The sequence below is a fragment of the Mustela putorius genome, unplaced genomic scaffold (assembly GCF_011764305.1).
Source record: "Mustela putorius furo isolate JIRA1106 unplaced genomic scaffold, ASM1176430v1.1 tig00000174_pilon_pilon_pilon, whole genome shotgun sequence".
NCBI lineage: Eukaryota > Metazoa > Chordata > Mammalia > Carnivora > Mustelidae > Mustela > Mustela putorius.
This window is the reverse complement of record NW_025421304.1, coordinates 41,317,091-41,345,081: the sequence shown is the minus strand read 5'-3', so window position 1 is coordinate 41,345,081 and position 27,991 is coordinate 41,317,091. Positions and strand designations below refer to the sequence as shown.

The 27,991-nt window shown below is 53.3% G+C and overlaps 2 protein-coding genes across 2 annotated transcripts; one reads left to right on the top strand and one right to left on the bottom strand.

Moving 5' to 3' along the window:
• Positions 1–14: 14 nt before the first annotated feature.
• LOC101680163 lies at positions 15–7,561 on the bottom strand. Its single transcript, XM_045076577.1, has 5 exons — positions 7,416–7,561; positions 6,200–6,273; positions 1,779–1,946; positions 1,089–1,220; positions 15–269 (listed from the first exon to the last, which is right to left on the bottom strand). Exons 2-5 carry the CDS (start codon positions 6,270–6,272, stop codon positions 133–135), a joined length of 510 nt encoding a protein of 169 aa, XP_044932512.1. The 5' UTR covers position 6,273; positions 7,416–7,561; the 3' UTR covers positions 15–132.
• A 116-nt stretch (positions 7,562–7,677) lies between these two features.
• On the top strand, positions 7,678–25,018 carry EMC8 (ER membrane protein complex subunit 8). The gene is made up of 5 exons (XM_004753864.3): positions 7,678–8,115; positions 15,370–15,446; positions 23,234–23,303; positions 23,988–24,082; positions 24,562–25,018. Exons 1-5 carry the CDS (start codon positions 7,885–7,887, stop codon positions 24,719–24,721), a joined length of 633 nt encoding a protein of 210 aa, XP_004753921.1. The 5' UTR covers positions 7,678–7,884; the 3' UTR covers positions 24,722–25,018.
• The last annotated feature ends 2,973 nt before the right edge of the window (positions 25,019–27,991 follow it).

The following is a 27,991-nucleotide window of genomic DNA, read 5'->3' as shown; positions in this document are numbered from 1 at the left end:
AGCGACCACACAGCTCGTGTAGACTGCTCGTTTATTAGCACTGGTGCTGCGACACGATGGTTTCCAGGGACGCTGCTGAGCCATGCAAAGGTGGGACCGCGCGGTGAGGCTCGGAGGGGGGTGCAGACTCCTCTACTTCTTCCACTCGTTCTTGTCGTAATCCCACTTGGCCGAGAAGCCCTGAACCGGGCTGACCTTCATGTCGAGCATCCTCTTGGTCTGCTTGGCCACCCAGTCCTCCTTGAAGGTGTGCGGGACCGGGCTGTACACTAAAGCCCAAAACAACGTCATGAGACCACCGTGCCTGATGAAGCATCTCTGAGCCCACAGCTCCTGCGGGTCAGGTCCTCCCCAACGCATCACACCAGCCACCAGGCTTGCGAAGTCATCTCCCACACAACACCCACACACCCACACACACAGGCTCTGAATTCTGGGCACGGACAACTCTCGGTATTACTCCTTTGAGGATAAAAGATGAGTAATCAAGTTAGAGCCGAGAGCACCCAGATTTCTCCACAAGACGCAGCTCATGGGGCGCCCGGGCTAGCACAGGGTACAGACAGAGCCCCCACCAACTCGACTAGTGAGATCAAATCCACAGGCATGAGTAACCCATGTCCACAGCAGACCAGAAGGACAGGACTCCCGCTGCTGGGAATGAGAAAAGCCCATTCTGCCTGGACACAAAGAACCGAGAGAGACAGCACGGAATGAGCAGACAAGCCCGACACAGTCAAAGCAGAAACGCAGAGACCTGAGGACCCAGGACTCCACTTACTGAGATGCGCTCATCCTGCAACGGAAACAGCCCTTCCGTGAGCATGCGCGCCCTCCCGCTCGATCAAACCCTCACCACGGCACCACGGTAACCGTCTGGTGAGCCAACACGGCGCTACGGAAGGTGGTTGCCAGAACAAAGCGGGGAAGTCATTCGCTGCCGAGCACAGCCTGGGCGCGTCGGAGCCCGCTCACACCTGGCTCCCCGCACGGAGGTGCCTGCCCCACGCACACGCCCTCAGTCCACCCCAATCCGGCCCCGTGCGGCTGCGACCCGAGAGGCCAGGCCTGCGCCGCTGCCCGCTCACCGTAGTACTTCTCCCAAATCAGGATGAGCGCGGTGAAACCGACGAAAAACAAGGAGGCGCCCACGACCGTCTTCCACTCGTTGGTGCTCCGGTTCATCTCCGCGAAGCTCTCGTTGAACTTCATGCGGTACACTGCGGGGAGAGCACACGCACTCATGGGAGCGAGCGCAGCCGCGCCCTCCTCTGCAGGGCGCTCCCTTTCTCCCCGCAGAGCCGGGGGACCAAGCGCGCATGCCTGTGCTCATACATGGCTACACGGCATGACAGAGGGGAGAAAATGCAGAGTCTGCTTTCCACAAAAAAAAACCCACAGTGAATTCCTTCCACGCATTCCTACGCACAGGATCTGCGTAATCCCAGAACTTCCACTCCCCTTCACCAACTGACAGCATATTGCTGGGCTCATGTCCCATCAGTAAGCCTCAGAGGCCCCGGTCCTGCTAGGCAAGGCGGCAAGAAGCCACAGCCACCAGACCCCCACCTGCCCGCCCCGCCCTGGGGACCAGAGCCCCGCGAGCACAGAGGGGCCTGGGCGGAGGCGCAGCCGGCCACAGAGCCAGGGCCCCACAGGACACAGCACGGCGGGCCCCCGAGCACGCTGGTCTCCGGGCAGCACCCCCCAGCTCGCAGCCCAGAAACCAGTCAAAATGCTCTCCCGCGCTCAGCGGACACTTCCGCTTCAATACCCACATTCGACTTTCTCATCCATGGAGAGGCTGCTCCAGGAAGCCTTCTCCTTCTCTTTCAAGGCCTTCTGGCCGGCAGAGAGGTTCCTCACGTGGGCCACATCGGGCAGGGGGTAGTCACGCCGGTCGACGTAACTCGGGAGAGCGTAGTCTTCACTCTTCACGACGCCTCCTACCAAACGCAGCGGACGAACGTGTGAATGTTCACATAGGTTCAGAGTTACAAAGCAAGGCACTTACGCCCTGAAGACCTCATTACCCTGGCGACCTGCAGCCTGTTTCAAGCGGCTCAGGGACAGTCGTGTGAAGGAGGGAGTGAGCAGGCCCGTCCCGTGTGGCCCAGACGGCAGAACAAGGGGTAATAGCAGCCCTTCGTACAGCCGACACGCACCTGCTGGGGCAGCTGTCCACGGGAGAAGCACAGCCCACGTGTGATGGGGCCACAGAGAGGGCACCCAAGGGCTCCCAGGACACCCTATTGGACTCGAGCAAGGCCCTTCTTTTTTTTTTTTTTTTTAAAGATTTATTTGATTGAGAGATCACAAGTAGACAGAGATCCAGGCAGAGAGGGGGAAGCAGGCTCCCTGCTAAGCAGAGAGCCCGACTCGGGGCTCAATCACAGGACCCTGAGATCATGACCTGAGCCAAAGGCAGAAGCATAACCCACTGAACCACCCAGGTGCCCCGAGGAAGGCCCTTCTCTTGGAGACTCCAACGAAGGAGGAAGCACAAAACCAACAGAAAACCCATAAAAGAAACGTGTTCAAAGGTCAGAAACCGAAACATGTAACAAAACATGAGACCCGTGTCCACTAGAGGCTGCAAGCAAAGGGCTCCACAGGGCATCAGGGAGCCACTCACTCCCGGGTTCGGGTTTACCAGGCACCTACCACACGCCGAGCGCCCTCTGGTCGTCTGAGACCAGGGAACGAAGACGGCTGGAGCACACGCGCCAGAAGCGGGACGCGAGGGACACGGACACGTCATCAGGGGTTACGGAGCGAGGGCTCAGGAAAAAGGCAAGGCGCAGCGGAGAAAGGGAATCGGGGGCGGGTGCGCATACAGTGGCAAAGAAGACCCGACACTCAGGAGAGGGAGACCCCTGTGCTCGGCGTGGACAGCCGTGCACCCGGTGAGTCACAGACTACGGATCTGCTCTTTTTCTAAGACTACACCGTGTGTGTTTCCTTACACATACACGACTGTACATACAAAACTCCTGGCAGGATAAACCCCACTGGTTGTCAGTGGGCAGAGGACAAAATGGGGTTTCTGATCAGATAGAAACCTCAGTGCCTTTAGACAAGCATGTATTTGGGTCGTACTCAAGGAAAGAGGAAAACAGTTCAGAAAGCAGAAAAGAAAGGATAACTTTACTTTTATTTAGAGGTTTCCCTAAATAAAACCGCTGAAATCTGCTTTTTCAGTTCTACCCTATACCTGCCAAGAAAACGTTGTGATCCAAACTGGCCGGGAAATATGAAGTCCTGTAGAAACACTCATTTCCATCAGCTTGTACCAATGACTACATTCTCCCAAGTCACATTAACAACAGTTAAAATACATCATTTCACCTCAAAGTAGAATTTCTCTGAGGCTGATCTTTGCCATGCAAACGGCCAGCATGCTTACATACCTGAGCTTATCCCCAAAAAATTTAACGTAGAAATGACTAGAACTACTTTCCAACTTTAAAATTCCAAGTTCGCTTAAAACGAGCGCACTAAAAAGAACGGCTGTACACCAGCACGCAGCTCGCACGTGAACCACTACAAACAGAGGTGGACTGGGTGATGAGAACATTCTAAACCTCACTGTGGTGGTCAGGACACACCTCGGGGACTGTGATGAAAACCACTCGGGCACACTTTCAACGGGCAGCTGTCTGCTGTGTGAATTACATCTCAATAAATTCTCATAACCGTGGAGCACCCTGAGCATAAAACCGCATTTTCTAGAACAAGGACAGGAATCTGTAATCTCATGGCTGCTGGGGTTCCTCAGCATTTTGGGCTCAGTCCCCCACACCCCGCGAAGACTAGCATCCCAAGCATTCTTTGAGAGAGAGAGAAGAGACTTCTGCATTTGAGAGAGCATCTCGCCGTCTGTCCTCAGCTGGGGTTTTCACTGAGGCTCTGCTGAGGAAGCCCAGGGTATGGGAGCTGCCCCCCCAATCAGACAGGTCACCGCACCGGCACCCGAGTGCAGTGGTGGCCGCCGGTGGTGCGTCACCATGTTACTATCCTGTGCAGAACCGGTCTGTGTCCTGCATGACTAACAGTTAAAAACAAAAGGACAAGACTCGCTTGAGAGACTGCGGGGCCATCTGCCCACTGCACGAACACGCGACAACGAAGTGTAGGCAGGTCCTCAGCCGCACAGAGCTGGCACTCCAGAAGCAGAGACAGACAAAACACACAAACCTCAGTGTGTCACTCCCTTGAGCAAAGACAAAGCAGGGCGATGTAGGACAGGCGGCATCTTCACAGTGGCTGGCGAGGGAAGGCTCTTCTAAAATAACCTTTGCATTGAGGCTGACGGGTAGAGAAAAGCTCCCACCCATAGCTCTGGAGCTGCGGCAGGAGCAGCAGCTCGCCGCCTGCGAGGACTATACCACGAGGGGCTGGACACAGAGCAATCCTGGAAGGCTCGTGTGGGTACGCTGCTCGCTTCTTTCGACAGTGTGACGACATCAGAAAGGCTAGCTGCAGACCGTAACTGAGGCACAAGAAGCCACTCAAGGATTTCAAAAAGGAACTTTTTAGGGGCGCCTGGGTCATTAAACATCTGCTCAGGTCATGACCCCAAGGTCCTGGGATCGAGCCCCGTATCGGGATCAAGCCCCGTATCAGGCTCCCTGCTCAGTGGGAAGACTGCTTCCTCCTCTCTCTGCCTACTTGTGATCTCTGTCAAATAAATAAATAAAAAAGAAGAAACTTGATTTAAAAAAATAAATAAAATTGGGGCGCCTGGGTGGCTCAGTGGGCTAAAGCCTCTGCCTTCAGCTCAGGTCATGATCCCAGGGTCCTGGGATCGAGCCCCACATCGGGCTCTCTGCTCGGCAGGGAGCCTGCTTCCCCCCCTCTCTCTGCTGCCTCTCTGCCTACTTGTGATCTCTGTCTGTCGAATAAATAAATAAATTCTTTTTAAAAATCAAAATAAAATAAGGAAAATCCTAAGAAACAAAATAATTAAAATTATCTGTGTCCACAGCATTATCCTAGGCAGTTTAAGGAACAGAGGAAAATGCAAGACAACAGTATTGGCAATTCGAGGACACAACTTCAGGGAAAATTTCACACATAAAGCAGTTACTGATTATTGACCCCAAGATACATAAGCCTTGCTCTCCAAATCATCACTATTCAAGCCTTGCACCTGACCCCTCACTGACACATCCTTCCCCGTGAATTTGCATCTCTCCTTTTGTTTGCTCTCCCTGTCCCTGGAATGCTGTGGCTATGGGAATATGAACTTAAACCTACGGAGGTTAGGGGCATCTGGGGGGCTCAGTCAGTGGGGCACCTGCCTTCAGCTCAGGTCATGATTGGGACTGAGACCCATGTCTGCTCCCTGCTCAGCAGGGAGTCGGCTTCTCCCTCTGCCTCCTGGCCCATTTGTGCATACCCTCCCTCTTGCAAATAAATAAATAAAATCTTAAAAACAAAAAACAAAAACCGAGGAGATTAAAACTACTAATCCTTGAGCACAGTGAAGCTTCCCCTCAAGAAAAAACATTCCTGAACCCCAGGCCAGGCTAAATGGTTCTCAAGGGCTGTCACTTAATCAAACACCGCCTTCACGGATCTGTCCCTCTCCCGACTGCCCACACCCTGTGCAATGATTCCTCTCGTGTTCTTTTTGTTCTCAATGCCTAACAACATCTGGTACAAAGATGCTCGATGAACACAAAACTAAACTTGCTACGTGCCAGGCTCCAAGCTAAGCTCTTTACTAATATTCCAGGTGAGAAAAGAGATCCCTGCACATAAGCTGCTCGTCCAAGACAGAAATGAGATTAAACTCGGCTCAGGCTAGGATGTCCAGGGTCTGCCCCTTCCATGCCCCAATAATGTAAACGATACTGAAGAAAACTGGTTGCGGTTTTTTTGGGGGGCGGGGAGGAGATCGTTAAAATCAAGTATGGTGGACATCTCTTGAAAGGGGTGGAACTTGAACCTGAAAAAAAGGGAAAAGGGAAAGCCGGGAAAGAAACAGCAACATAAACTGAGATCGAGACTAGTACTCAGTATGATTTATAAATATTCTGTAATATTTCTACCTCCCCCTGAAGTCCCACAGCAGCGGAATCAGGCTCTCAGACCCCTTGGGTCGCCTGTGTTTGAGACTGCAGCCCGAGGGCTTACACACAGTGGGAGCAAAATGGAATGAGCTCGGCCGGCGGAGAAGAGAAATGAGACTTACCATGGGCTCGGACACACACAGAGGTGGAAATCGCCCGCTTGCCGAGGAGGCTGAACACTCTGGTAGCCAACATTCTGCAAGATAAAAACGTGCCCCTTCTCCGTGAACGCGGGCAAACACCTATTAGGGATTCCACGGCATTTCGTTTTTGCTTTCTTCCCCACAGCACAGACGACCCATTCTTCCTTAGTGACCTTGATGAACCCAGAAATAACCGAACACGAGGTTTTTCTTAGCAGTCAACCCGCTTTTACGGGGCCGCCTTACAAACCGGACGCCCTAACATGCACACGCTCCGGGACACTAGGAAACCGTCTTGCTTGAAAGACAGGGAGGAGTGTTTTCCTAAGACTGAAGAGGTGGGAACTCGCCAGCGCTGGGTGACCCAAATGGGGTCCACTGTCCGGCGGAGGAGACACAGCTGGAAGGGACCGGCACGCAAGGCCCGCGCTGAGGGGTCGCGGAAAACCCGCAACGCGCGCAGCTCCGAAAGGGACATCGCGCCGGCCGGCTGCCAACACGGCCTGGTCCGCTTCCAGCCCCTGCGGACCACGCACGACCCGGGGGACCCGCCTCTGCCCTGGGCCCTCCGAGCTTCGGGCCCTGCTCCGCTCTCCCCCTCGCTCCCCCTGCGTGCACACGGACTCGCTGACGCCACGGAAGGGGCTCCGGGCGCCTCTGCAGAGCGGCCCCTCGGGGGCAGAACACACTGAAGGGCGCCGGCGGGCCCGGGCTCGCGCGCCCTCGTCTGCTCTCCGGGCCCGGCCCGCGCGTGGGCGGCTGCGGGGCTGCGGGGCGGCGGGGCGGCGGGGCGGCGGGGCGGCGAGGCGGGGCGCCCCTCCCGCGGGCCCGTTAAACGCGGGCGGTGGCGCAGCCGTCGCCGGAGCGCTGCGGGCCCAGGCGGCTGCACGGACCCCGCGCCCGCCCTCGGTCCGCGGGCGCTCCAAGGTCAGAGCCCGGCCGCAGCCCGCGGCAGGCGGCGCCAACGCGGCCGGGCCCGATGCTGCCGGGCGCCCCACAGGCCGCGAGGCGGCGGCCCCCCGAGCCCCAGCCCCGGCCCGGCGGCCTCAATGTCACCGGACTGCGAGGCCCAAGCCCGCTCCCGCCTGGCGCCGGGACGCCGGCACAGTCGCCCGCTGGCTCCGGGCCCTGGCGCCCCCCGACCCCGCGGCGAGGGCCGCCTGCAGCCCGCCGCCGCTCACCCGCCGCCGCTCACCTGCCGCTGCCCCCGCCGCTGCCCGCCGCGACCGCCGCGACCGCCCTCTGTGCCCCCGCTGCCCGCGACCGGAAGAGAGCGAGGGCGCGCGCGCGGAGCACCACGGGATCGAGGAGGACTCGGCCGCGCCGGAGGTCACCGGAACGGAAGCGGAGAGGCGCCGCGAGCGTCGTAAAAGGCCGGGCCGAGCCGCTTTACGGCGGCGCCGAGGGACGGCTTTACGGCGGCGCCCGGCCCGCAGCGCGAGCGGCGGGTGAGGCGGGCGCGTCGGCTTGTCCCGGCGGCCGGGAGCCGGTGCGTGAGGAGCCCGGCCGGCAGCCGGGCCCGGCCTGTGGGCGCCTCCGCCGGCCGCGGGGCCGCGCCGGGCGGCCGCCGCCTCGTCCCGCTTCTCCGCGGAGGCGCCGCGCGGCCGGGCAGGGACCCAGGCCTCCGCCGGCTGCGGGGCCTCCGGGGCCCGGCCGGGCTCAGCATGCCCGGGGTGAAGCTGACCACCCAGGCTTACTGCAAGATGGTGCTGCACGGCGCCAAGTACCCGCACTGCGCCGTCAACGGACTGCTGGTGGCCGAGAAGCAGAAGCCGCGCAAGGAGCACCTGCCGCTGGGCGGCCCGGGCGCCCACCACACCCTCTTCGTGGACTGTATCCCCCTCTTCCACGGCACCCTGGCCCTCGCCCCCATGCTGGAGGTGGCCCTGACCCTGGTAAGCGCGGGCCGGGCGGCCTCCCCTCCGCTCGGGGTCTGCGGCCGAAGAGCGCGGCTTCCGGGCTGCGGCCGCGGGGCGAGGGTCGGGGTGCGGCGCGGGCGTGCGGGGAGGGCTCGGCGCGGGGCCGCTGGTGGAGCAGGAGCCGGGGCGGGTGCTCTTGGGGGCGCGGGCACGGGTCAGGGCGCGGGTCGTGGCCACTTCTTCGAGCCCGCGGCCTGTTTAGAAACAAGCCGCCGCCCACGGGGGCCGCGGCCCCGCAGCGTGGCGGTCGGGACGTAGACGCTGGAGCTTGGTTCCCGCGCTCCGCCCCGGAACGCCTGCCTTGTCTGCCGCGGGTGTAGACGCCGTGGTTCTGGGGACCTCAGTACACCGCACCCCCCGACGCGAGACACGTCCCTAGACGAGGGTAGCCTTGCTGGGGCGGGCGCTCGTCCTCCGCTCACGGAGGACGTCGCGGTCCCCGCTGGTGCCTTAGCCACGCTGCGCCCTTGGGTTCAGTTTGCTTGCTTTAAGCTAGCTCTGCCCCCAGCGCGGGGCTTGAACTCCGCACCTCGGGGTCGGGAGCCGGGCGCCCTCTGGAAGCCACCCGGAGTTTCAAAGGCCAAGGGCTCTTTGTGACATTAGAAAGACCTTTTTGGCCAGCGCTCTGGGGTGTCTGCTCCAAGGACGGCCTTACTGCGGTGCGGAGCGGGGGGCTCGAGCGTGCAGATCGGCGGCTGGTAGCGGGGTTGTAGGCTCCGGGGGCTGATCGGGGGCTGATGAGCGGCGGAGGAACGAGCACTTGCGAGTTCCCCCCAGTGGTCACACCCTCCACCTCCCGTAACCTCAGAGCGGCCTCAGCACCTGAGTTGATACTGTTTACCTTTCACTTCAAGGTAAGCTACGTTTGAGGTGTAGGCAGAGCTCCTTTGTCTGTACTTAGCACCAAGCGAAATGAACCCGTCTCATGATTCCCAGAGTTAATGACACCCATGGAAGCAGGAAGTACCCGGGGCCAACGGTCCTGCCCCGAGGTTACCGGGCACATCTTTGAGTGCCTGTTAACCGGAGCCGTGGTGTGAATTTCTTCATAGGATCTCCGGGGAGGACATGGGTAAGACGTAGGTATTTAGCCCTTGAAGAAACGTGCTGTCAGTACAGATCATGGCTGAGGTGTGCGTGGGTATAACGCCCATCTTCACCCACCTGCCTCCATTACTCCGGACGCGCAGGGTGGCTGGAGGTGTGAGGTGCAGTCACTTGCAGGGAGCTGGACTTAACCAGGAGCATGAATGCGAGATTGTTCCGTTTTCCAGCCGCGTGCCAAGCCTGTGCTGGGCTCTGGGTCAAAACCTGCCAAGCACGCGAGCTCGCAGGAAGCAGAGAGTACATACCGAGAGTAAGTGGTGCGTGGGTTCAAGCAGAAAGTGGTGAGAGGTCCCCAGCTAACCCGGGAAGGCAGGCTAGGCTGCCGGAGAAATGCACATGCAAGGAGTGACACAGTGGGCCAGCCATGGTAACGGCAGGGGCAGGGGAGTGGGTGCGCAGGTAGGGGGAGGTGAAGAGAGAGCATTCAAGGCAGAGGGACCAGTGTGTGCAAAGACCAGAAAAAATGGGGTGGGGAGGGGCGCTGGAGTGTTAAGGGACCAGGGGCAGAGAGGGGTGAGCAGCAGACAGATTGCATTGTGCAGCAGCTTGCAGATCACGCGGAGAAGCTGGGCGCCATCGTGAGGGCCGGGAAGCCACTGGAGGAGAGTGGCACAGCTGGATTTGCGTCCCGCAGTGATGGCTGCAGCCAGGAGACCGGAGGCAGTGGCTGCCCACACTGAGTGCAGTGTGCCTGCAGACGAGACATCGAGAGACCAGGAGGGAGAATCCACAGGACTCGGTGACTAGTCACGTGTGAACAGAGGGAGAAGGAACAAGGGAGACACCTTGGTGTCTGGTTTACGCATGGGAAGACAGTGGTGCCATATATTGAGGGAAAGTGAAGATGATCCAGTGTTGAACGTTGAAAATGGGTCTGGAGTTTAGAAGGTGAGGGGCTGGAGACGTAGGTTGAGAATCAGTATCTTCTCGGTGACTGTTGAAGCTGGGAGAGCAGGCTGTACAGGGCAGCGTGTGGAATGAGGAGGGAGCTGTGCGCAGACGCACGGGGAGCTGTTGCTTCTGTGGGGCGCACGGAAGAGCCAGCCAGCTGACCCAGGAGTAGCCCGAGGGGCCAGGTGTATTGCCTTAAATCCATTCAAAATCCTATCAGAAATACCTAAGCATCTTAAAGACAAACTTGAGCCTCTGGTGGGATCGTGAAAGTATTACTAGTGCTTTTCATCCTTACGCAACCTTCACGGGGTGAAAGCGTCGAGTTACTGTTAGAAGATGTAAACGCAGCACTGGAGGGAATTAGACGCACAAACTACAAGCAACTGCCTTGGAGTCGCTTTATGTGAATTTTCCCCGAGGAGCAGAGCTGCCTCCCAAACCACTTACCAGGGAGGGAAGATGCCCAGAGGAGACCTCGACTCTTAAAATAGCCCGCTGCCATCAGGCTGTTAAGAGGGAGAGGGGCACCGCGTGAGGCCCTGTTTCGGCCTTGGTCCCGTGTCACTCCACTCCGCCCTGACCCTCAGTTTGCAGCACTTCCCCCAGACATGCCCATCAGAGTTTAAGGCTCCCGTCCGGCAAAGTTAAGTCTAAACTAGATTCTCTGCAACAGCATTTTTTTTTTTTTTTTTTTAAAGTGAAGCCCAACTCGGTGCATGAATTCACAACCCTGAGATCAAGACCTGAGCTGAGACGAGGGGTCAGACACGTAACCGACTGAGCCCAGGCTCCCCCTCTGAAAAATTTTTACTGGGTGAAGGTATTTAGGTTTGTGCTGTTCAGCGTGTGACTTAGCAACGTTACAACCTGAAGGCGATGAAAACTCTCGGCATGGGGAGCCATTCTTGATCAGTGTATCAGCCGCGGTAGATGTGATTTTACTAAGGTCTAAATCCATGAAACTATACAACTGAGGCTTTATGCCCAGGCTTTTTTCTACTCAGGGAGTTTCATGTCGTTATTTTTAGTAAGGGGGAAAGACGCACTTGATGCGCGGCCGTCAGAGGGCGGCATCAGATTCCTTTGAAAAGCTTTGCATTATAATTTTCCACTTAAAATCCTTGCATTTCTGGGTGCTTTTCGTTTTAAGTACTTACGCCTGTTATTTATCCTTATAACCCTTTGACGTAGGTAGTGATGGAATTATTTCTAATAGCAAAAATCCATAAAATGTTAGCGGGAAAATTAGCATAGAGCTGCTGTTTCTGTAATCCCTTTTTGTCCTTTTCCCTCGTTGATTTCCTAGTTCTGCGGAGCCGTGTTTGATTGCCTTCTTCCAGGTGACTTTCTTATTTGCCATTTGGTCTGATCCCCTTGATTTCGGCCCAGAATTCTTTCTGCCGCCTCCTGTGTGCCTGCTCTGTGCTCATTTGCGTGGGGCGCTGTCCTCTAGCTCTTCCCCAGCCCTGTTTTCTCTCCAGAACAGTGACATTGACCTGCTAGCCAGGGAGAGGGAGACGGCTGCGCGGGTCCTCTTTTCCGTTCTGCCCTCTGACGTCACCCTCTCCCCTTTGCCTTCAGAGCTCTTTCATGGTTTCAGCTCCGTCCCAGGCCATAGAAAAACCAGCCTCCCACTTGAGAAGGAGCTTTTCTTCTCAGTGAATCTAGCCAGCCCTTTCCTTGGGCTCCCAAGACCTGCTTGTTGCTGCAGTGAGGCTCCCAGACTCCCTCAGCTTTTAAGTGGCAAGTGTGGGAGTGGCGCCCTCCTCAGAGTGGCTCTTACCAGTTCTCTCTTACCTGCTTCGTGGCGATGGCACAGTCGTGTGAGGTAACGGTGCGGATTACAGTGTCACGCATGCAAATACAGGCAGGTGTGCAGAGAGGAGCCGCTCTCCTTGTGCGGAGCTGAGCTGGGAATGAACGAGTAGGGTCCGGTGCCTTGCGCAGCTCTCCTGTGCACCCGAGATGGAACAAACCAGAAAGGCACTGGGCAGAGGGTGGCAGGCTTATGCACGGTAGAAGTGTCCTTCTCCCCCTCTGGAAGGTGAAGGAAACTACAGAGCCAGTGTGAAGTTAGTCCCTGTAGCAGTCAGTTGTAGTAAGTTGACATCAGGTTTCAGGGTGCCGTCCTGAACTGTGGTCTTCGTTTGGATTGTTCACACGATGTGTGGCAGGAGAGCAGGGAAAATGGAAAATGGATTCACAGAGAACAAAGGGACAGCTGCTCAGTTCCTTTGCCGTGACCTGTCCCGCTTGGGCATGAACTGGCTTGACTGAGCCAGCTGCCTCTCAGATCCACTAAAGCTTTTCATTAATGAGCCATTTGGGCTTTCTCCAGGATTCCGGAGCCCCTCGAGCCCTGCCCACCCCATCCTTGCCTCCCCCCGCTCACTCTGCTCGCCTTCTGGCCACCGACTTGTACCACACTCCAGGTCACGCTCACCCAATAAGGTCTGGCGCCATTTCTGAAAGCGCCAAAGAAAATGCTTCCATCTAATTAAAAACTTGTCCACGCAGCCTCTCTGCAGGCTCTGGTACCTGATGGGAGCCCTCGGTTCTACATGCACCCTTTGGTGTTTTCCATTTTTCATTTGTGTGTCTACCTGGACAGCTGTGGACAGGCCATACATGCCCATCATAAGCATCCTCAGGGGCACCTGGGTGCCTCAGTCATTGAGCCTCTGACTCTTGGTTTGGGCCCAGGTCATGATCTCATGGGTTAGGGGATCGAGCCCCACAGTTCCACACTCAGCGGGGAGTCTGCTTGGGGGGGTCTCTCCCTCTGCCCCTCCCACTGCTCATGCGCGCTCCCTCACTGTCTCTCAAATAAATAAGTCTTTAAAAAAAAAAAAAAAAAAAAAAACTAAAATAAGCACCTTTACAGTTAACTTGGTTGTCCTTGCTTGAATCATTCAAAAGTTTTGAAACCAAACCAGAGCTTTTATGACCTGGTTTGCTTTGGGGCAGTCTCTTCAGAGAGTTCTCCTGGAAGTTCAAGGTCATTACGCCATTTTCCTGCTGGACTTGGTTAGGTCCTTATGTTGGTCACAAGAATCACCTTCACGTCAGGTACTTTGTGTGCTCCCTGAGGACAGATGCAGGGTGATACCGTGTGCCTCTGCTGGGGGACAAGTCCCCACTGTACCTCCCTCCCGGGAAGGGTTCTAGAAGCAGCTTGGAGTGCTCACTAAAGACAACTCCTGGAGTGGTCAGAACAGCCGCAGCAGCGAGTAATAATCCGCAGAGTAAATGTAGCTGCAGTCCGCCAGAAGTGGTCCCCAACACGTCTGCATCCTAATGCTCGGAGCCTGTGGCTCTGTGACCTTCCTTGGGAAAGGGACTTTGCAGATGAATTTAAGATAAGGACCCTGAGGCAGGGAGGTGGACCTGGATTATATTCTGGGCCCCTTCCTTCTTAGAAGGAAATAGGAAAGGCAGGATCAGAGGAAGGAGATGTGACTAGGAAGCAGAGGCCAGAGTGATGTGGTCACCTGCAAGGAATGTGAGTGACCTCTAGAGGGAGGACGACACAAGGAGTGGATTCTCCCCTAGAGCTTCTAGAAGGAATCAGTCCCTCTGGCTCTATTTATTTATTTATTTATTTATTTTAAAGATTTTGTTTCTTTGAGAGAGGGAGGGAGCACAGAGGAAAAAGTAGACTCCCTGCTGAGCAGAGAGCCCCATGCTGGGCTTGATCCCAACACCCTGAGATCAGGAACTGAACCGAAGGCAGGCACGCTTAACTGACTGAGCCACCAGATGCCCTTATGCTGACCCATTTTAGACTTATCTTTAGTTCTGACTCTGGATAAAGGTACAGGCGTCATCAGAGAGTCAGGAGAGGGAGGCCCAAGTGGTCAGCGAGGACACACTCAAGAGGCTGGTCTTCGAGTAGACGCAAAGGCTGAGAGGGCTCCACTGAAGGGGAGGCTGGTCTTTGGGGTTTGAGGTCAGGGAATGCGGCGGATGCCAGATTTTAGAGCCAGGCTATGCCCTTTGGTGCTGCAAAGAGACCGGTTTAGAGGAAAAGGAAAGAAATTGCCACGGTAAGCAGCAAGAGAAAGTTTCTGGAACCCGTTCCTTTAAGAGGTGATGGAAGCAAAATGTAAGTGATTTGGAAGTAATTGGTAACAAAGTTACAGTTAAAGAGCCATTGTAAATATTTTGAAGACATAGCCCTAATCTTTTGGGTGGGTGACCAAAACATATAATTGGTTCAGTGAGCCTTGGTTTTGACCCAATATGGTAATTTGTGAGCTCTTAGGAGGCCAGAATTATTATTCTAATCCTTGTGTGAGCCAGGGAACCTTGGACTGTAACCCTCTTGTGAAGTCTGCTTTTAGTCATAAGGAACACTTTGCCTGAGCCCCAAACTAGAATCCCAAGAAAAAAAGTAATACAGCCATGTTTTTTGAAAAAGAAGAGTATTGTTAACTAGTTAATTTGCTCTGAAAAACGATTAATTTTATTTTCTCTTCTGCAGACTGAGAATAGAATTTATCGCAGTATATTATTAAAATTCCATTATGGCAAAAACAGGATGACATTTTGTTGTTTTTAGTAATGACATTAGACCTGCAGGAAGTTAAATCTGATGCGGGAAGAGTGGCATTATAAAACAGACAAACGCTTTTACAGGGAGTTGAGTGGAAGAGAGTGTGTTTGTGCATGCCTGTGTACACACCCATGTACCCGTGTACCCCATACACTAACATGAAGTGTTTCTGTGGTTTGTTGCTAGGAAGACAGAGATTTAAATACGACATAAAAAGACTTAGCTTCAAGAGACCAAGGTCCCCATTCTGGTCCTGCTCCGTGGCTGTGCAAACTTAGGGCACCTCTAGCTTTAGTTTGCTTATCTGTGGAGGCTTGACCCCAGGAGCACAAGGGCTGCTCAAGCCCCAGAATGCCTCCATTCTTTCTGTCTTAAGAGCTGGTGGGTAAAAATGGCCCCACCTCCCCACGGCGCCACACCTGCACTGTGTGTGTGGGCACTGTATCCCCAGTGAGGGTGAGGCCACGCTCTCCTGTTTTCTGTGGCCTCCCACAGACCATAGACAACAAGCTGGTGTGACCTTTCTCCTGGGAAAGAGGACTCAGAGATTAAACTGTCTCTTGTCCCAACATTGGAGTTATGGGGGTGGGGCCAAGGTCTCCTGTGTTTATTAAGAGGTGACATTTAAGGGAAAGTCACTCATCTTTTCCTCCCAATTTCTGTTTCCCATTCAGATTGACTCATGGTGCAAAGATAATAGCTACGTGATTGCCGGTTATTATCAAGCTAACGAAAGAGTCAAGGATGCCAGGTATGTCTGTGCAAAAACCCTGTGGTCTGAGGGAATGATCGTGGGACAGATAGTCTCTGATGTGCCTTTTGACCTTCTGTAGGCTCTGTGAGAACAAAACCCCTCCCTGCGTTCTGTGCTTGTTTCTAGTATTTGAGAGGAACTGTGATGTGGGTAATTCCAAACAACAGAAATCCTAACAGTTACATTAATTTGGGATTGTGTTTGTATCTTCTTTATTTTTGCTTGGAGGGAGTTCATGCAATGAAAGCAACAGCCAGGGGCCTGTGATTTCTGTCCCAGCTAGGAATGGTGTGGGGCAGAACATCAGGAAAGAATACTGCTCTCCTGGGGACAGAGAAGAACTTTTGGACTCGGTGCTCTTGGGATCTGGTACTGGGAGGAAGATGTGAGGCTAGCAGCTTCCTTCACATGGGCCTCTGGTTCTCACTGAGCAAGGCTGAGGACTTGGTGTGCTGTCTCACTGGAAAAACCGATGACACACTGGAGTTCGGATGATTTGGGAAGGGCTCATCATTGATTGTAACCTAAGGTCTGGCCGTGTGCGCACACGGAGGGTAGTGGTGTGACGGAAGGCGGTACCATCCCCGGGCCCGGAGGGACAGGGAAGGGGGAGTGTGGCAAAGAAGTCCACATCAAAGGAAGCAGTGCCTCTTGGTTTAGGGCCACGGCCAGCAGCCAGCCTGCTGTGTGTGACCTGTTAGGGAAAGCCCCAGAAGAGTCACTACCCTGACCTCCCTGGGATTTCCACCAGCCGGAAGCCAGGAGCAGATAGGAGGTCCCCCGCATGGCGCTCTCCTGCTCTCCTCACATTGTCAGAGAGTGCCGGCTGACTTCTGAGTCCAGGCGTCCAGGGGCTGCAGTAGAGGGTCCCAGACCAAAGCCCCACCTGGAGTTCTGCGCAGCAGCTTAGCGAAGGCGAGAGGGCGGACTCGGCAGTGTGTTTGGAAATACACGGTGAGCTGGTGCCTAAGTGCTGGTAAGGATGAGGCGCCAGTGCCCCGGGCAGGACTTGGAGGGAGGCGGGGTAGCCAGCGAGGTGCTGGGCTCTACACAGCCCCGTTAAAGCCCCTGCTTGGACAACCACACACGGGGCCTCTGTGGTCCCAGGACCCACCGCTCCCCCAGGACCCCTTCTCCATCTGCTGCTATCCGCCTCCCAGGCATGGACGACTCTGTCTCTGACCCGGAGCCTATGCCCAAGGGCCCTTGTCGGTACTGGTCTTTGTTACACGGAAGACGGACCCCAGGCCAGGCTCTGCAGGGCAAAAGCTAAACACAGTTGGCCTTTGCCCTCAGGTTGCTGGAGGGACCGTGAGAGATGCTGCCGGCCCAGCGCTCTGCTGCCCGGCGGGGCCACGAGCCCTGAGGCGGGTGCAGAGGCTGTGACAGCAAGCTCAGTGAGGAAGTCCTCCCCTGGGGTCACCAGAGAAGCCCTCGGGGAGAGCTGTCGTCTGAATGCCCGGGAGAGTCTTGTCAAGTGCCCATGTGAGGAGCAGGAGGGAAGAGTGTCCGGAGAGGGGCTTCGTGCGGTGGACACCAGGTGGACTTGGGAGCGTCACTTCGTAAGCAGCGGGGAGCTGTCCTTGGAAGGAGGGTTCCCTGAACCGAGCGGTTCTTAGCCGCTCTTGCAGAAAGACCAGGGGACCAGGCAGGAGGTGATGGCACCAGTTTGTCAAGGGTGAGGCCTCCCTTTCCACCCACTTCTCCCCAAATCCCCACCTCACATGGTTGCCCCAGACGGATGTGCATGGCTCTCACCTGGGTGCCTCATTTGGCTCACGCTACTCCCATCTTCCTGCCTCTGTTCAGACCTCATTCTAGCCCCGCCCAGAAGTCTCCTACCCAGACAGCATTTTCGTGCTGCTCGGAGCTTCTAGACTTTTCTGGTACCTTCAGCTGCTCTGCTTAGGAGCTTTTGCATTCCCCCATCACTATGTTTATCTACCTACTAACAGCCCATTGCCAGGTCTGTAGGGGATTAAACATGAGCCGGGGGACAAGAGTGCCCGATCACCCTTGAGTCCCTCTGGTGAGTCCCTGCTGGATGTAGGGGTTCAGTCCTCAGGATGTGTGGGCCGGTGCTGTGTTAGGATTTACTGGCGCTGTCCTGTCTAACCCTCCCAAGGACACTCAGGTGAAGAAAGTAGCCAGAGATGGTCACTGCACAAAGGCCACACGGCTTGGAAGCTCAGGAGCTGAGATCACACTAATTTCCTCCGCTAGTACTATCTGCCTCTGCCTAGAAAACCGCCACTTCTCTCTTCAACCAGACTTGGCTAAAAATTTCCTCTTTTTTTAGAAATATCAGTTGATTGGATCGCCTGGGTGGCTCAGTCGGTTAAGTGTCTGCTTTCGGCTCAGGTCATGATCCCAGAGTTCTGGAATCAAGCCTCGCATTGGGCTCCCTACTCAGCAGGGAACCTGCTTCTCCCTCTCCCCGCTACTCCCCCTGCTTGTGTGTGTGTGTGCACGCGCTCTGTCAAATAAATAAAATCTTTAAATACATATACATACATCTTTACAAGTGAGACACACACACACACATATATATGTAGATCAGCTGATTAACAGTGTCTCATAGCATGAGCCTTAAAACCAGGTAGACTTGGATTCAAATCATAGGTGACTTACTAGTTTACCTCTTGGGCCTCAGTGGTCCTACCTGTGAAATGGTAGTAAAAGCTCATGCCTCCGAAATTGGTCTTGAGGACAAAGTGAAGCAACATAAACCGTCTTTAGCTTCGTGCTTGGTTCAAAGTACAGGTTTGTACTATTACTAGTCCTGTGTATACTTTTTTCTAAAAAGGGTCATTCAAACAAACTGTTGGGACTACACCAAAATAAAAAGGTTTTGCCTGGCAAAGGGAACCATCATCAGAACAAAAAGGCAGGCTAGTAAGTGGGAGAAGATTTATGGAAATGATTATCCTATAAGGGGTCAGTATCCAAAATATATAAACAAACAACACCCAAACAAACAAAAATGGACAGAGGATCTGAATAGATGTTTTTCCAAAGAAGACATGCAGATAGCACAAGAGACTCGAGAGAGATTGGTCAGCACCACTGATGGTCAGGGAAGTGCCTATCAAAACCACAACGAGATGTCACCTCCCGCCCATCAGAATGGCTGGGATCAAATGCACAAATACCAAGCGTGGGCGAGGGCGTAGAGAAAAATCCCCTGCACTGATGGTGGCAATGCAGCCTCTGTGGGAAACAGTGTGGAGGGTCCCAAAAAGTTAAAAATAGAAATACCCTATGATCCACTAATTCCACTAATAGATAATTAACCAAAGAAGATGAGAATGAAAACACTAATTAAGAAAAATATGTACACCACGGTGTTTGTCATAGCACTGTTCCTAACAGGCATGGAAGCAGCTCCTGTGTCCGTCCGTGAATGAATGGACCTGGAAGACACGGCGTGTATTTACATAGACTCAGCCTGAAACTGTAGGAGATCTAGCTGTAGTTTTCCGAAACACGGATGGACTTACAGGGCATTAAGCTAAGTGAAATAAATCAGACAAGAGAAAGACAATACCTTGTGATTTCCCTTACGTGTGGGATCTAAAAAACAGAACAGTTCTTGGAGTGCCTGGCTGGCTCAGTCGGTGGAATGCACAGTCGTGAGTTGGGCCCCATGTTGAGTGTAGAGATTACTTTTTTTTTTTTTAATTTATTTGAGAGAGAGAGAGATCACAAGTAGGCGGGGGGGGGGGGCAGGCAGGCTCCTCGCCCAGCAGAGAGCCCAATGCGGGGCTCGATCCCAGGACCCTGAGATCATGACCTGGGCCGAAGTCAGAGGCTTAACCCACTGAGCCATCCAGGCGCCTGGAGTGTAGAGATTACTTAAAAATAAAAACCTTTGAGGGGCACCTGGGTGGCTCAGCGGGTTAGAGCCTCTGCCTTCAGCTCGGGTCATGATCCCAGGGTCTTGGGATCGAGCCCCGCATGGAGCTCTCTGCTCAGCAGGGAGCCTTCCTCCTCTCTCTCTCTGTCTGTCAAATAAATAAATAGATAGATAGATAGATAGATAGATAGATCTTTTAGAAAATAAATAAATAGGGGCACCTGGGTGGCTCAGTGGGTTAAGCCGCTGCCTTCAGCTCAGGTCATGATCTCAGGGTCCTGGGATCTAGCCCCGCATCGGGCTCTCTGCTCAGCAGGGAGCCTGCTTCCCTCTCTCTCTGCCTGCCTCTCTGCCTACTTGTGATTTCTCTCTGTCAAATAAATAAATAAAATCTTTTTAAAAAAAAGAAAAAGAAAATAAATAAATAAAAACCTTTGAGGGGCGCCTGCGTGGCTCAGTGGGTTAAGCCTCTGCCTCAGCTCAGGTCATGATCCCAGGGTGCTGGGATGGAGCCTCACATAAGGCTCTCTGCTCGGCGGGGAGCCTTCTTCCCCTGCTCTCTTTGCCTGCCTCTTTGCCTGCTTGTGATCTCCGCCTGTCAAATAAATAAGTAAATAAAATCTTATTAGAAAATAAATAAAAAATAAAAATCTTTGAAATAGATATGAGAAATTAATTAAATTAAAAAGGCTCTTAATTGCAGAGAACAACCTAGTGGTCGCCAGAGGGGAGGTGAATGGGGGATTGGGGAAAATAGGTAAAGGGGATTAAGAGGTACAAACCCGCTACAGATGCGTCACAGAGATGAAAAGTACAGCATTAGAAACATTGTTTGTTTTTTGTTGTTTGTTTTTTGTTTTTAAAAAAAAGGTCAGTGAGCTTTTTATGTTATAAAAAGAAATGTAAGGTGCTTGTAACAGTTTCGCTTGATTACTAAACTCTAGGTCATTGTGTCGAGTTTTATTGTAGCACTTCCTAATTGCTGGGGTTTGCTTTGTGATTTACATATCATGTGGATAAATGTCAGTACCAGGCACAGCACACTGGTCTGAAATTAGATGCTCAGTAAAAAGCTTTCAGGTCGGGATTGGTCAGGCAAATGCCTAGCTTCGTGCTAGTTGGGAGGGGGAAATGGACAAAGCAGTCTCTGCCTCGTGGTGCCCTTAGTTTTATTTGACGGCTGAGGCTTCTGGGGAGCAGAGTTGATACAGCCTAGTAAGCAAAGTAGTGACCTTACTGTCATAGCGTGACAGTCCTACATTAGGAATGCAGTTAGGATTGGGGGAGGTCAGTATTTGAGACAAAGTGCATTAATACCAAAAAATGTAGACAAAATTGGCAGTTCTTTCAAATACTTTTTCAGTTTATTAACTATAATCTTATAAACTCTTTTCAAAAGAGTACATTTCAGGGGTACCTGGGTGGCTTAGTTGGTTAAGCGTCTGCCTTTGGCTCAGTCATGATCCCAGGGTCCTGGGATAGAGCCCCAATCAGGCTCCCTGCTCTGCGGGAAGCCTGTTTCTCCCTCTCCCACACCCTCTGCCTGTGTTCCCTCTCTCACTTTGTCTCTCTCTGTCAAATAAATAAATAAAATCTTTAAAAAGGAAAAAAAAAAAAAAAAAGGAATACATCTTAGAGGTACCAGTGTGGCTCAGTCAGTTGAGCATCTATCTTCAGCTCAGGTCATGATCCCAGGGTCCTGGGATAGAGCCCCACATTGGGCTCCCTGCTCAGCAGGGATCCTGCTTCTCCCTCTCCTTCTGTCCCTCCCCACCCCTGCTTGTGTTCTCTTTTTCTCTCAAATAAATAAAATCTTTTTTAAAAATTTTAAATTTGAGTTCTTGGGCATCTGAAGTGGTAGTTCTTGTTTTTGATGAATGTTTCTTGACACCTTTCCTGATAAAAGTCACTGGCCACCATGATCATCATAAGTGTTAAGATGATAGTTTTGTAAGTTTCTTTATGGCAGATGCTTTATGCAAATGCTCACTTCTTTTCCCTTTGCACCTGAGGTGTGAACGAGCCAGGGACAGGAGTGTGTGTTGTCCACATTTTGTGGAAGAACAGGCGGGCCTCCGTGGCTCCAGTCCTGATTGTTGCCTTTGCCGTCTGAGCCGCGGGAACTGTGCGCCTCCCAGCTCCTGGGAAACACAGTGTAGCTCTGCTGTCCTTTGCACACCTTTCCGTGGTGGCCTGGGGGACAGGAACCCCTGGGGCCCTTTCTCTTTGAAGCTGCCTTGTTGTTTTATTTTTCCTAATTCTGTAGACTTACAGTCAGCACATCACTACAGATTCTCAGTTTTGAACCTAAAACACTATTAATCTGGGGCACCTGGGTGGCTCAGTGGGTTAAAGCCTCTGCCTTCAGCTCAGTTCATGATCCCAGGGTCCTGGGATCGAGCCCCACATCGGTCTCTCTGCTCGGCAGGGAGCCTGCTTTCCCTCTCCCTGTTTCTGCCTGCCTCTCTGCCTACTTGTGTGATCTCTGTCTGTGAAATAAATAAATTAAATCTTTTTTTTAAAAAAAAAAAGGACTATTAATCTGCCTTTTTTTTTTTTCCAGCTCAGTCACTACATAATTGTATAGTATGTTTCCTTAAGTAAACCGGCAATTATCAATGTGTTTTTATGGCCGTTAAAATATACTCGGCTCAGCCCTTGCTTCAAAAGCAGCGGCTCTCATTGTGCTGGGAAGATAAGATGCACGAAAAGTCGACTGTGTGCTGAGGAGTAGGTGTTAAAGCACTTTACAAATGAACGGTTTAGAGACAGGACAGTGTGGCAAGAGCTCCCACAGAGGACGGTGTTTTCTGGGCGTGAAAGATGGGAAGCGATGCAGTCAGCAGAGACCGATGTGGAAGGGCATCCCAGCAGGGAGCAGTGGGAGTGAGGGGAGGGGCGTGTGGGGGAGACCGTCTGTAGACCGCTCCCCCGAAATTAAAGACGCACAAGACTGCGTCTGTGAGCAGGAGCGGCGGCTAGGTCCGCGGGGAGAAAGACCTGGCTCTCCCAGGCTGAGGACATCACAAGCAGTGGAGGCCAGCAGGGAACAGGATAGAAGTTTCACTTCAGGAAAATGGATCTAAAGAGAGTTTTCAGGATACATGAACTAAGAAGAGCCTAGAAATTGAGACCAGTTAGGAAGCAATTTTGGAAACCCAGATACGGAGCGAACACCTGAACACAGCAGATGGCAGGGTGACCAGAGGAGGCGGAGGCAAGGAGCGGGTCTGCAGCCCCGCCGGTGTCCAGCCCTGGTGAGGGGCCAAAGACGAGTAGCAGATCCCAGAACCTAGAGCAGGCTGGCAGCCCAGATGCAGGGGACTCTAGCTGGGTGACCAGGGAGGGTGGGGGTGCTTGGCAGGCCTCCAGGGTACTGCCCCTTGAAGGTAAGGGGCAGGCGCCAGATTGCACAGTGCGGTGACCAAGTGGCACCAAGGGACAAGACTGTCAGTTCATTAAAGTATTTCAATAAAATATATTAATAATATTAATATATTAAAGTTTAATCAGAAATATGGTTGAGGGGCAGCTGGGTGGCTCAGTGGGTTAAAGCCTCTGCCTTCGGCTCAGATCATGATCCCAGGGTCCTGGGATCTCTGCTCGGCAGGGAGCCTGCTTCCTCCTCTCCTTCTGCCTGGCTCTCTGCCTGCTTGTGATCTCTGTTAAATAAATAAGTAAAATCTTTTTTAAAATTTTAAAAAATAAATAAACAAATAAAGATGCCTCTTCCGGAACGCACTGACGTGCTTTGCACCATGCTTCCCATCGCCCTTTCCTTGGCACAAGGTCACCTCTGAGGGTCATGAGGAGCGCACAAGTGAGGGGCGCCGCCCTTAGTGGCCGTGCCTGTGAGCCCCGCCTTGGGGAGGCTGTGCATGGCAGCGGAAGCTGGCTCGCAGTCGACTCACTGCCACGTCTTTTGCAGTCCGAACCAGGTCGCAGAAAAGGTGGCCTCCAGAATCGCCGAGGGCTTCAGCGATACGGCTCTCATCATGGTGAGTCCCTCTTGGGTGCGGCGGTGTTCTCAATTGCCAGGACGACTGCTGAGCGTCCTCTCGCTAACATGGAGATGGAGCCCTGAGCCGTCTTCTGTGCAGGCGTTCCGGCAGCCCAGTGCTGCCCTCTGTGGTCTCCTCCCGCTGCAGAGCCGGGCCTGCTGAATCCCAGGCTCGCTCCATGTCTCCACAGCTGGGGCGGTGGGGGGGGCATTCCTGCTCAGTGGCTCTCAAAGTGGGGTTCTGTGCCAGCCGCATCAGCGCCGCTTGGGAACTTGTCAGAAGTGCAGATCCTCGGGTCCCAGGTGGCTGCTTCAATAAGCTTCCAGATGATTCTGACTCACGCTCAAGCGCAAGGGCCACTGAATTAGCCGACCGCCCACAGGGAAAGAAGAAGTCAGGTAGACAGTAGCGAACATCAAAAGCCTTGTTAAACGGGCTCCGTTCAGACAGGATTCGAGCAGGGAGAGAAGTAGTACTCAGAAGCTCCGCTGTCGTGGACACCCTGTAGCCCTGCGTGTGTTCTGCATAGCGCACGGTTAGCCTCGGACCACGTGCGCGGCGGGACCGCACGCATTGGATTTGCAGTGTCTGCGCCGCAGTGCGAGCAGCCCTGCGGAGCCGGGCCGGCCGCCGGCTCTTTGTTAGCCGTGTTCACGAGTGCGTCCTCTGTCTTGTGCACAGGTGGACAACACTAAGTTCACGATGGACTGCGTGGTGCCTACGATCCACGTGTACGAACACCACGAAAACAGATGGCGGTGCAGGGACCCACACTAGTGAGTGCCGCGCTCTCGCGATGACCCGTGCGCGGCGGGGGGCGGGGGGGTGCTGCTCCCGGGTACCCAGTGCCCCCAGGAGGTTGGCCCTGGCCTTCTGCTTTTAAGTTGGCACGTTCTCCGGGGCAGTGTACAAACAACAGAAATCCTGCATGCTCCCCGGCTCCTGAGAGAGCCTGAGTGTTCCTCCCGGGCTTCTGCTCCCCGCCCAGGGGCGCCACTCTCGGCATTTGCTTTGGTCATTTATAATCACACCGCCCTCCAGCATCTTCAGATTTTCCTCTGGAGGGGGTCTCTTTCATGTGGTCACCGTGCTGCGTAGTCTGTATGCACATCTGTGTGTTTGAAACATGCGTGTTCGCTGCCATTCGCCATTGTCCCCCTTCGTGCCACTGGGTGTGCCGCCGGTTTTCTGATCCTCTGTCAGAAAGCCGCCTGTTTCTCACCGAGAGGCTGATCTCTCCGGTTTCACCTCGTAGTGATTACTGCGAAGACTGGCCGGAGGCGCAGAGGATCTCCGCGGCGCTCCTGGACAGCCGATCCTATGAAGCTCTTGTGGATTTCGATAACCACCTGGACGACATTCGGAATGACTGGACCAACCCAGAGATCAATAAAGCTGTTCTGCATCTGTGCTAGGGAGGGGTTTGGTGACTGCTCTCTGCATTTCCACTACACTGGGGAAGAAAGCTATTTTTAAATGTAAATAAGATCTCTCCTAGCCTGTGTGGAAAGCTGACCGTTTTCAGAGGTGGCACATGCCCGGACAGAGGCCAACTGTCCATCAGCCGTCTTTTTAATGCAGAGTCTAGAGAGGGGCAGACTGTCCCCTCTGACCTCCCTGTGGGGTCCTTCCCACTTGTATGTTGCTCTGACCTCCAAATCAAAGCTGTTTCTGCTCGTCCGAGATTGTTCCTATTAAACAGTTTTAACTAACCTTTTACAATCTGGAGAGAATACTTTTTAAGGCTTATGAACTACCTTTTAAAGAAAAAAAGAAAAAAGCCCAGATCTTATACTTGTGTGAGTGTTTGTGAGTTTTCATCCCATCGGGTTCGTGTCGTCCAGGCCCGGGCCTGAGTGCGCGCGGCTGCTGAGTGCGCGTGGCTGTGAACAGAGCCGCTCCAAGCCGTCGCGACCACACAGTGGGAATAATGCCACTGTTGCCTGAGAAACCTTCATCGTTAAGGGTAAAAACAGCGCCGCGGGTAACGGGAACATGGATGGGAGCAGAGTGTAATGCTTCTCAGTCAGACAGAAAGCTTGTAAACCGGTGGAATCAAAACAGGGAAAATGGAATTGTGTTAAGATGGTCTTTAAAGGGGCGCCTGGGTGGCTCAGTGGGTTAAGGCTCTGCCTTCGGCTCAGGTCATGATCCCGGGGTCCTGGGATGAAGCCCCAAGTCGGGCTCTCTGCTCAGCAGGGAGCCTGCTTCCCTTCTTCTCTCTCTCTCTGCCTGCCTCTCTGCCTACTTGTGATCTCTGTCAAATAAATAAATAAAATCTTTTTTTTTTTTTTAAGATGGTCTTTAAAAGGCAAAAATCAGTTCCAGCTCCTAACTCACTTCCGTGCTTATCGTAAGTGATTCTAATCTGTTCTCAGAATAATTTTTTCTTCTGTATTTGAAGCAACAGAAGCCAAATAAAACTTGGACCCCCCGAGTTTTGCAGAGCACTCTGTAGTGTGTATGGTCGGAACCCTGGGTGAGGCTTTTAAACACCCTCCTGGGAGATCATGGGGAGACTTGGTGGTTCTGCTGCATTTTTTCTTTCCTAGATGAGTCATTTCCTCCACCCTTTCTTCAGATACATCCCCTTAATTTTTGAAGCTGGTGTTACTTTGTGTGCGGACACCGATGGAGGGGTGACGGGTGGGCACGCTCTCTCCCTCACTCCCCGCCTTGGAGGCCTGTCCCGTTACAGATGGAGCGTGGTGAGCGGTCTCGCTCCCCCTGGGCTCAAGTGTGTTTCAGAAAGGGAGAAGGATGGCCTCCGGCCTTTACCTGGATTAAATGCTCTTTTCCTGGATTAAACAGAGTCTGTGCTCCCTGCAGCCCCAGGTCAGGAACTGGCAGAGCCATCCCGAATGAAGGTATGGCTAAGGCCAGTTTGCAGGCGTTGCGTTTTGAAGACCTACTGCTTTTCCCGCATTTTCACCTCTCCCCGCAACGCTTGTGCTTGCTTTTCCCACACGCTTTCCAGGAGCGTTGTGCTGCCCTCCGGTTCGGATTTCGGCCTAGACCCAGGCCCCCCTTTCTGTGGCTGAGTCAGGCGTATGTTTTCAGAAGAACGTGTGTTAAATATTCCAAAAGGAAGAATGTATCCTTAAAAAAAAAACAACCAGATTTCCAAAGCGCAGATGCCACCTCCTATATCCTTGTGAAAACAGAGGAAGCCAGCCGGGGCTCCCTCCCGCTCACCTCCAGGGCCTCGCTCTGGGGTCTCGGGGCCCTCAGGCTCCCTGGCCTTGAGAACCAGCTTCTTGTTCATCCCTCCCAGGGATGAACGTGAGAATCTGCCACGTAGCTGCACATGCATAGTCATCCTCTGCCTTTTGATAGAAAAGACTTAAAGAACTGGCACAACGTGTATTCCTAAGTAGTTCTTTCGCACTTGACTCGAAGGGATGGGGCGGGGTGGGGGTGTAGAACTACCCCTCAGAGCTAGCCACATGCTTCACATCATTTAGGTGGGCCTGGTCTCTTCCACGACCCCCACCCAGTAAGAAATGAGAGGAACAGATGAATTATTAACGGATGTAAATGTCATTTCCATTTCTAATCACCGTGGCCTTTAAGAAGGAAGGACACTGAAAGTGGAAAGTCTCCGAGAACTTCCCGCAGGACAAAAGCAGCTTGCTTGCTAGGGGGAAGTCAGCCTGGCTCCTTCCAATTAAATTAGGTTGATTTAGAATGGAAAACAACTTGAAGATCTCTTGAGCAATTTAAATTTCCAAGTCCGAATTCTGGGGATCTGGTATTTTCAAGCCACCTTGGTGTAGAAAGTTCTCGTGTAATTAGCCTTGGTTGAACAGCGTATTTCTCGGATATACCTGGGAAGCCCATTATTCCCGCATATGGTGACTCCTAGGTACAAAAGAAAAATACTGGCTTATAAAACTGCCCCTCCTCGGTGCTGTATCCGTCTCACCCCAGTTGCTCTTTCATAACATCGTGGTAGATAAGACGCCAGAAAAGTCGTCACCAGCATCAGTCTCTGTACCTTGTGGACGTTTTAGCCATTTCAGTCAAGAGAGTTGAGGCTAAAGGTAGACTTCTGTTTTACTCATCTGGCTTTCCTGAGGCTTTCCATCAACTCAGTGCCTCTTAAACATAGGATTGTTTTCTCCCAATTCAGGAGAAGGCCTGGCAGAAAATGGCTGTGCCCCCCTGCCAGCTCTGAGATAGACAGCGCAGTAATCTGACTTCACTTCCGTGTGCTTCAGAACCCGGGGGCTAACGCGAGTATTTTTATCTTCATGATTCTGACTTGTTTCTTCTTAAAATGCGTAAGAGATCTTTTGAATGGGATGCAAAATGTGATCGGCTTTGCCATTTCTTAGAATAAATAGCTATCTTCCAAGGATGCTTTTTTTCCTTAAGGATGAACATCGTGGGGTCGACGTTTCCTTGCCGTGCGATCCGAGGATTCTTCCGTAGAATACAAGACCTCGTCAGCTTCAGAACGGTGCAGAATTGTGTGCTTGGTCTTCTGCTTTCAAAGCAGTGTCACAGGAGCCATCAGACCATTCACTTGAATGGGACTGGAGGACACCTTTGGCCCGAACTTGTGTTGCCTTGCAAAGCAGAATAATGTCCTCTGCTCAGTGCTGTCCAAACAACGTTCCAGACACCACTAATAAGCCCGTAAGTAGCAGCATTTCAGAATGCTGGTGAAGTTCCGTGGCAAG

Excerpts from the sequence above, each read along its gene's own strand:
- LOC101680163 (XM_045076577.1), bottom strand. The coding sequence starts at position 6,272 with ATGTTGGCTACCAGAGTGTTCAGCCTCCTCGGCAAGCGGGCGATTTCC. Across the intron at positions 1,947-6,199 it reads TGTGTGTGTCCGAGCCCATG|GAGGCGTCGTGAAGAGTGAA; the intron begins GTAAGTCTCATT and ends TGCGTTTGGTAG. Across the intron at positions 1,221-1,778 it reads CATGGATGAGAAAGTCGAAT|TGTACCGCATGAAGTTCAAC; the intron begins GTGGGTATTGAA and ends CTCTCCCCGCAG.
- EMC8 (XM_004753864.3), top strand. The coding sequence starts at position 7,885 with ATGCCCGGGGTGAAGCTGACCACCCAGGCTTACTGCAAGATGGTGCTG. Across the intron at positions 15,447-23,233 it reads GAAAGAGTCAAGGATGCCAG|TCCGAACCAGGTCGCAGAAA; the intron begins GTATGTCTGTGC and ends CGTCTTTTGCAG. Across the intron at positions 24,083-24,561 it reads CGGTGCAGGGACCCACACTA|TGATTACTGCGAAGACTGGC; the intron begins GTGAGTGCCGCG and ends TTCACCTCGTAG.